The sequence below is a fragment of the Callorhinchus milii genome, unplaced genomic scaffold, assembly GCF_018977255.1.
Source record: "Callorhinchus milii isolate IMCB2004 unplaced genomic scaffold, IMCB_Cmil_1.0 Scaffold3, whole genome shotgun sequence".
NCBI classification, from domain to species: Eukaryota; Metazoa; Chordata; class Chondrichthyes; order Chimaeriformes; family Callorhinchidae; genus Callorhinchus; species Callorhinchus milii.
Genome location: NW_024704744.1, coordinates 83,774,145 through 83,783,591, shown reverse-complemented (window position 1 = coordinate 83,783,591; position 9,447 = coordinate 83,774,145). Strand labels below are relative to the sequence as shown.

At 41.4% G+C, this 9,447-nt stretch overlaps 1 protein-coding gene across 1 annotated transcript in view; it reads left to right on the top strand.

The window, feature by feature from the left end:
- The first annotated feature begins 514 nt into the window (after window positions 1–514).
- Window positions 515–9,447, top strand: part of sptbn1 (spectrin, beta, non-erythrocytic 1) — a 96,424-nt gene continuing 87,491 nt past the window's right edge. The window contains exon 1 of the mRNA XM_042333313.1: window positions 515–705. Within this exon, the coding sequence (XP_042189247.1) occupies window positions 561–705 (145 nt within the window). The 5' untranslated portion in view covers window positions 515–560. The remainder of the gene's footprint in view (window positions 706–9,447) is intronic.

Below are 9,447 nucleotides of genomic sequence, written 5' to 3'. Positions count from 1 at the left end.
TCCCTTTCCCTCTCAAAAAATAAATACAAAATAAATAAATACAAAATAAATAAATGTTCTCCACCTTAAGGGGTTTGACTTGCCCTTTCCTTCCACACTGGTAGGGTTCCTCAGGCACCTACCTTCCATTAACCTGACCATTACTCATGCGCAAATCTTGACGGTGAGTGTAACAAGTTATTTGTTCACGGGGAGCCCAATTCTCTCCTCACTCCTCACACACACATCTCACCAGGAGTCTCTGGGTAGCAAACAAAAACAGAAGCCTTGGTAACGGAGGCACAAAGCAGTCCAGAAGCATTGTTTCATGAAAATTGCCTGGGCATTTTTGAGGCTCCCCTGGAAACATTGTCAGGGAGCTTGGATTAAACAGCTTGCATCGATCCCTTCTGAAGCGATTCATGAAAAATCGTTTTCTAAGTGTAACTGTTAAATAAATACAGCAGTAGAAATATATACTGTAGTGCAAGATCACCTGTTTGTCTAATAACCTGCTCTTGGCGTGTGTTTGCAGACCTTTCAGCGAAGGGCAGCTGATGACGAGAAACAGCTAAGTCAACATGACGGCGATAGCAACAGATTTCGACAACATTGATATCCAGCAGCAGTACAGCGATGTCAACAATCGCTGGGACGTGGATGAATGGGACAATGAAAACAGTTCTGCCAGGTTGTTCGAGCGATCTCGCATCAAGGCCTTAGCAGGTAAGAGAAAACTGCCGGGAGCTACAATAGAACCCCCCACCCATATAAAGCTGGTTTGTCTATAAGGCGTGTGGGTACCCTATGGGCATTGGCTTGACCATGTGCCAGCTGGCCGACCTTCTGCCCATCAAAATATGGCCGGCTTCCAGGTCATCAGATTGCTGCTGACATCACTTCCTGTGAATGCCCTCTGTGCGTGGTGATGGTCACTGGTCAGGTGGTCAGTGACGTCACCCTGAAAATATGTTGACCAGTGATAGCACCCCCTATTATTATTATTATTATTTTAGGCTTCTATTGTATTTGGAGGGTAACATTGAGTGTGGGGGGAAAGACCACAGAAATGTATTCTTGTTCAGTTGCATCGTGGGAAAACCACTGAGTAAAACTATGAGTTTCATCTTTGTACAACTGTGGGTGTAGTTCACAGGAGAGTTATAGATGGAGACCCTTCGACATATTCTTCCAAAGTAACCGCCTTCCATCTTCCCATTACAGCATGGAGCTATTCCTTAAATGAGTCCAATGTCCTGCTCTGTGCTGAAAGGGAAACATATTCACAGATTGGGCAAAGTAAAGCTACACTCTATATATGGAGCCTGTTACACACCATGGTATCATTGTTTTTCCTAAATGTAAAGTGGAAAGGCATTTTGCCCTTAAGTGTAGTCACTTCAAGAATAATGTGCACTTATGAACTAACGGGTAAAAATTCATGGTTTAATTGCACAGACAGTTTCACTACAATTAATGACCAGAAGAATTTCCTGGATTATTGAACCCAGATTTGTGATTTAGGCCAGTTCTTTGTAATATGCTGCTCACACATGTATCCCTGGTTGTGTGCGCAGTCACTACACTTCACAGTAAATTCTGTGAAGAACTTTGAGTAGTCCTCTTGACATGAAAGAATCCATATCAAATGTAAGGATTATTGTATTATTTTCAAGTCATGAAAACCGAGGGGAAACGGCTTGCTTATGCACCCAAACGTATAGCAACGATTTTATGCGTCTTATTTTTTTCTTTGCTCGTTACACAACCACTTGCTTCTCCGATCTCCACGGTGTACCTTTGCAGGACGAGAGCTTTTACTTCTTGTTACAAATATCACACATTTTGAAGATCCAATGCTTTCTGCTTCCAATTTTCTTTAGTGATGTCAGAGATGCTAAATAATGTGATGGCTTTGTAACTGCCAGCCAGTAAATCATTTCCTGAGAACCTCCCCACCCCCCCCACCCCCACCACTGCTCTCCATGATGACACCAACCACTGTGTTATACTGCTGGATTTTCAGCGCCCAATTGGATATTGTTTTTTCACTAAACAAATACTCAGAGCAGCCATACCTCATGAACAGGTTACCAGGAAGTGTGGTTGAGGCCAGGGTCTCATTTGAAAAGCAGCTTAATACTATGATGGGGGAGAAGGGGGAAGTAAGGTGGGTGTTCGGGAGGGATGAGATCCAATGGGTTGAAGGGCCTTCTTCATCCAAACCAATGTTCTGATCTTGTGAACTGTAGTGCCTGGCAGCTACCTGGCAGCAGTTTCACACATCCTCCTTACCATGTGTGAATAATAATAATAATAATAATAATCCTTGAGTTTGATATAGCACTTTTCACGTCGGGAGGACGTCCCAAAGCGCTTCACAGAACACACTGTAAAGTGAATTGACTGTATATTTGTGGGAGAACGCGGCAGCCAATTGCGCACAGCAATGTCCCACAAACAGTCGTAGATTGAAAATGACCAATTTATTATTGTTTTTGGTTTTGGAGGGATTATTATTAGGCGTGTGGAGTAAGGAAACTTGCCTAAGGTTTCGCCCTCTGCCTGGAATTGAACTCAGGTCTCTCGCTTGCAAAGCGAGTGCTCTAACCACTGAGCCAGAGGACTCCACCTGTAGAAGGAAGAAATACCAGAGAAAAAGCTAGTCTGCTCAGTGGGAGAGTCTTCCATGATGTCCAGAATCCTCTGCGTCACGTGAATACTGTTTGCTCGAAACACCTCGACACTTAGTCATTCAGATGTTGCAGAGCAGATAGCAAGCGCTTCATTACTGCAACCTTTGCAGTTATCATGATGGTTGAACTAAAACAAGCCAAACCATCAGGGCCAGGGAGACAAGTTATTGTCAGTCTAAGTGCTGACATACTGAACCCTTACACTGCCCATTGGTCTGTTTACTTTGTCATTGAAGTCTGTTCTGATGGTTTAAAAAGACTTCAGGGAGCCTGTGGCATTATTTCCAATGAGTGGAGGGAGTTCCCAGCCAATACTTCTCTCTTGACTAAAGTCTCCAAAATAAACATTAAATGTAGTTATTCATCTCATTACTGTTTGTGGGACATGACATTGGTTCCTCTCACCTCAGTCTGGCTCCTGCCTCTACACATTTGAGAACCAGCTTTGAAGTTAAACATAACCAGCCCTAGTCAATGAAAACAGTCACTACACGTGACAGCAATTACCGCAAAGAACTTTTGAGATCATTTGTTTTGACATTCTAGGTCAGATATCAAGATCATAGCAAGGCTGCAGAGGAGATGCATTATGATTGTGCCAGGAATGAGAAAATGAGACTTACTCATAATAATAATAATAATGAGGAAAGATTGAAAAAACTGGAGCTGATTTCTTAAAATGGGGAAGGTTAAGTGGGGACTTGATGGACATCATTAAAATCTGAGGGAATTCAATGAAGTAAATGAGGAGAAATTATTTCTATTATTTCTTTGGTGAGTTGTTAACAAGAGGGCATAGATTTGAGGTGATTACCAAAAGAGCAAAGTGAGAGGAAAATGTTCTTTACACAAAGGGTTATTAGGATGTGAAATGCTCCACCAGGAACAGTAGATGAGGCAAACCCAATATTAGGTTTTAAAAGGGCATTAGATTAATATCTGAGGAGAAATATAAAAAAGGTGTATATAAAATATAAATATACAAGAAATGTAAAAGGGAAAGGCAGGAGAATGAGAATGAGACCAAATGGACCAAGTGGAGTCCTGTAGCTCAGTGGTTAGAGCACTCGCTTTGCAAGCGAGAGACCTGAGTTCAATTCCAGGCAGAGGGCGAAACCTTGGGCAAGTTTCCTTACTCCACACGCCTAATTATAATCCCTCCAAAAAAATAAAACAATAATAAATTGGTCATTTTCAATCTACGACTGTTTGTGGGACATTGCTGTGCGCAATTGGCTGCCGCGTTCGCCCACAAATATACAGTCAATTCACTTTACAGTGTGTTCTGTGAAGCGCTTTGGGACGTCCTCCCGACGTGAAAAGCGCTATATCAAATGCAAGGATTATTATTATTATTATTATTATTATTATTATTAAATGAATAGCTCTTTCTTTTGGACATGAGTGACCAAATGACTGCTGAATTTCTGTACATTTCTATGGCTCTTAACAAGGAAAGTGTTTTTGTTTGTGTAGTTTTGTCTTTATAATTGAAAATAATTCAAAGGAGATTTATCCCCCCCACTTACTCAACCACCACCAACACCAATGTACTATTTTAAGATACTGAAACAATCAGGCATCCTAGTTTTGGAGACTCGCAAGAATAATTTGTTCACAAGATTTTCCAAAACAAATTTGCATGCTTTGCAGTATATAGTTTGGTAATCGAAAGGAATGTAGGAAATGGATCAATCCAGGATTGACTATCAGCAACTATTTCAAGAGTGTGAATAATTTATATGTTCCTGAAATATGCAGGAGGAGCTTATTGATAATATGCATTTGTAAAGATGCAGATGCAGATTTTCTTTAAAAAAATAGTCTGAGAGCAGTACACTTTATTCTGCCTCCTTTGTGAGAAGTAATTCTCACTGTATACAGTGTGCGTCTGCAATAATGTAGAAATTAGTATGAGGAAATTACAAATGTGGTTCGGAATGTTAAGACCTTCCTCTCTATGGCTGCGTCCTCCTTAAATGTTTAACAACGTGTCCGGTTGCTTAGTGGAAGCAGATGGCAGATATTTGCGGAAACCAATCTTGGAATTGCCATTAACTTTTAATAGATTCTAAAGCCGAAAGTGCAATTAGATTAATGACTTTGAGCAAAATACAAGAGCCATTCCTATGAAGGTTTTTGAGTAACTTTTGAGAATTTGTGTTTTTTTTTAAGGTGGGGGTGGAATGCAGGGATTCAGATGCCAAATAATCACACGTTGGTGATTTGTTAATTTGCCAGGTTATTTCCGACAACGCTATGTAGCCGATTCCAAGTGGCTCCTTCAATGAGGAAACCAAGTGGGTCTGCTTCCCATAGTACGTTTCCCTGCCTCATGGGGGACTGAGCTCTGCAAGTAGATTACATCAGAGCAGAGTTGGCATGCCTTACGTCCATTTCTTCAGTAAGGAAAGAATTGCATTACAAATTGCCTTGTATTAGACACCAGTGTGTTCCAGTATCGATGCTTTCCGATAGCATAGCTAAATATGTATTCAAGGTTATTTTTCCTAAAGTATCAAAATTTCCAGACGAGACAAAAAAGGGGAGTGTGGATTTTACTGTGGAAGACATCGGAAGGACGCAGAGAATGCGGCTCGGTCAGGGTGATGGCAGAGGAAATGTTATGCATCTAAGGAGAGGAAATGTACATTAAATTGTAACGCTTCAAAAGGAGTGGAAGAGCAGAGACACCAAAGGGTTAATATATCACAAAAAAAACTATACATAAAAGTGGGAGACCAAAAAAATCTTACAAAGATATAAGGACAACAATAAATTGCATTTATATAGCGCCTCTCACACAGGATAGCGCCCCAGAGAGCTTGCCAGCAGCAGAGGAGGACGCCGAGCCGAGAGGAGGGGGAGGTGACTGTAGGCATGGTCCAATAGGAAGAAAAAAGACAAATGGAATCCTCTGTTTTATAAATAGAGGGATAGAATATAAAAGCAATCGGGTGATGCTAAATTTTCTCAGCAGCAGCACACATTACACGCAGTTGCCCTGTTCTTGATGTTCACTGGTACCGTATATGTTAGCAGTCATGTTCACCCGCATGTCCCCTTAAAGGTTAATCTTCTGTACTGAGTGAAGAGGAAGAAGGAAGGAAAAAACTGTCTGATTGTTTTGTTTTTCTCTTTTCCTCTTTATCCTGTGGGGGAAGTGTATTGTATCCACTCTATATTTCTCACTGTCAGGCCAGCTGCGACCCACAGCTCACTCTAGAGGAATTCTACTTGTGTCTGTGCACATATATATCTGTATTTGCCCACAAAATGCACAGTCGTAATATTTTACAGTGAATCCTGTGACACTCTTTCAGATGTCCATGGAGGTCTTTGTAGCTGGTGATCTATTGTACTTGTCACAGTCATCTGGTCGAGCCTACCTTTACCTATATTTTATTGATATCATTTGGATATGATTTGGAACTCCATCTGGAGTTTTGCCAAAACACTCCCTCCCTCACCTCGTTCAAAGTCTACCTGAAGACCTTCCTCCTTTGATCATGCTCTCGGTCATCTCCTTCCACCCACCGCCACCACCACCACCCCTTCTAGGCTCCCACCCCCTGCTCCGTTGCTCAGCCAGTATTGTTAAGTGCTTTGGGAAGCCCTGGATGTGAGAGACGCTATTTAAATGTAATTTTGTGTTGTTGTGTTGCATCACCCTAGCAGTAGTTATAATAGAAGGTGTTCCTTACCATGTGTTACTTTCAAACTCCACTTTTTTATGGAAAACGAATTGATTCTCTCGTTCTCACTGCCTGTTTTATAGGGTTTTCAAGTATTGGTAGTGGTGGGAGGAGGCACAGTAAGGTGTCGCTAACTGATGACTAGCAAGGAAAATAATCTAGCTTCAACAGTCTGAAATACATTGGTGTACGTGACCTCCAGTTTTTCTAGAAATATTCACGTTCACCCTGAGCGAAACAGTTAAATTTATGCTGCAGTATCAAATGCTCAACACTAACCTGACAAGCTTATGTGGTTTCAGGGAAGGGGCATGACAATGCAGGCCTGTTCAGAGTGAAAATAGACGTTGCTGTATATTACTGTGCTGCATAAAAGTGCAGCAAGGCACATATGAAACGGGTAGAAATTCCTAGGTGGTGAAATAATCTGGCGACCGAGGCAACCTGTAACCTCACTTTGTTTCAACATTTGGAAACCAGATGCTGGTCATGCCGTCCAGAGGAATGGCATTTCCCATGGTTTTTGTAAACATTTTCAAACTAATGTGTTCCACTCCTTTGGCATCAATATTTTATGACTTTGTGTCAAAAACTGTCACGTGCAGCTTTACTCCGGTCATTTGAATATTTTGCTTGGGTGGGCTGCGTATGGGTGGGGAGGGGAGAGAAGAGATTTGACAGTGGGCATGTTTGCATATGTATAAGGGTAACATATACATCGATTCGTCATACATCACACTCCTGAATCCACGGTTGTGGGTGTCACTGTGGAATACAGTGTTCCACAGGCCTGCTTCCAGAAGTGTAATTATTTATGGCGTTGTAGTGCGAAGATTTTTCTTTTTGCAACCTCAGTGTTTCCAGAATCCAATCAATTAAACTTCAGACATTCAGGTGGTAGGTGACATTTTCTTTCCATCAATGCCTAAGATGCCTCTCTTGTGGGTTAGGAGGTTTACATTCCATTCCGATTGCGTTGTCCTGACATAATTCAGCTTTGTCCCCAGCGTTCGGTTTTTAGAAATGTGAGCTTTTGCTCACGAGACATTTTGAACACCCATTGCTAAGTGTCAAATGGTTTCAATGTCTCCAAAGCAATGCAATATTTTTAATTCAAACTGACATAATCTCAAAGTCATCAATTTCTCCCTCCCTTCCCCCATGCAAAGGAAACTAGAGTTGTATGCTTAATAATAATTCTTACGTTTGATATAACATCTTGTCACGTCCTCTAGACATCTCAACGCACTTCACAGGATTTATTGTAAAATGGCATGACTGTGTGTATTTTGTGGGCAAATGTGGCAGTCAATTTGCACACAACAGTGTTCTACAAACAGCCATGGAGCCATTGACCACAATTTTATTCAGCTGAGTGTGGGGAAGGGGAGAAGTCTAGAGAATATGTTTCCATCGAAATAATATTATCCAAATACTTAGACAAATCTTAGAAAGTATTCTTACATGGGAGGGTGAGTACTTAACAGAGTAATTAATGAGCATCCAAGACTGGAGGCATTGGAAGACTGTATTGTACATTGTGAGATGGGACACTTTACTCGATACCCATCAGAGAAATGTGAAACCTTAACAAGTTAATGGAATACCTACCATTAGACTGCACACATTAATCATGCAGAAGCAGTTCTTCTGTATATGTTACCATATTTCCCAGAGGCAACTTCCCAGACATCTACTATCTTAGCTGTTGTGAAGCTCACAACCTGATGGATAGGTTGGAAATTATGTTAATTCATATCATCGATGCTGTGGCACTATTCGAAAAGAGCACAGCATATCAGAAGGAGTTTCTCCCAGTGTCCTGACAACAATCTCTAGGATAAAATTGGTCATTCACTTTGTGGATGTTTGCGGGACATTAATACATGCAAATCTGCTGTCGCATTCGCCTACAAAATACAGTTACTACACTTTACGGTAAATCGACAACAACTTGCATTTATGTAGCACCCTTCACACAGGATAGCATCTCGGACTGGTAGGGTCTGTGAAGATCAAAATCTATGAAGTCCTTTGAGACCTTTTGAAAACGTGATAAGGTTTTAAAGATTTTAAAAAGGTAGAAGATCCTGTGAGCAGTGCTGTTTATGTAGGTATGCAGTTCAATTCATTCCAAAGCTTTTGAAACGCATCGGCAATCCATCATAGAGTGGGGGTTGCTGTCAAGTTTCGTTAGTAAATTGTTGTTGAATCTTTGGTTATGGTTTAAGCCTCTTTTGTTCTGGAGCTATGAGTCACAGTGAGAAATATTGGTTTATTGAGCTACAAGGTGTTTGTATCTATCCATCCTTGTGTTGACTTAGAAAGATTTGAAGTATTCCTATAGTGACTATCTGAGATGGTAACTGTTTTTCATAAGATAGACCTTCCTGAGAGTTGGTGTGATGTTAATTCTCTCTCTGCATTATGTTCTGGATGTACCTTCACAGCTCTATACAGAGAGAGTGGGGGTGAGAGAAGTATCCAATAACTTGAGCTATGATCTAGGGCCAATAGAAAAATGGAAAATGAATCTGCAATAAACAGCACCTTCCACTATAAACCTGCTGTAAATATAGTTCCTGGCTCCAGGCCTCTTGCACCGTTTATCCGATGTCACTGTGGGTGGAGCGACTCCGGACACGCATGCCAATACTTTGGCAAGTATTTTCTGTTGACCCAGGCTATGAGCGACGATTAGACAAGCTCGGGCTCTTCAGCCTTGATACAAGTTGACTCCAATGGAACCCTGTAGAGGTGTATAAAATGTTAAATGGGATTGAATAAGTAAACCCAGAACAATCCTTCGGGATACGCCAAAGCAGGAGGACAGGAGTTTAGAGTTGCAATGGCAATTTCAGGACAGACACCGGGAGGTTCTGGTTAACTGGAAAAGCTTGTCAGGAAGGATGGTTGAGGCCAGGATGCTGGACTCGGTTAGAAAGCAGCTTGATGGTGTGAAGGGAAAATGGTAGGAAGAGTGTTTTGAAAGGATGAGATCAGTGGGCCGAAGGGTCTTCAACCAACCCATCGTATGATATTGTGAATTTGTGTTGACTGCACGGAAACATAGAAAC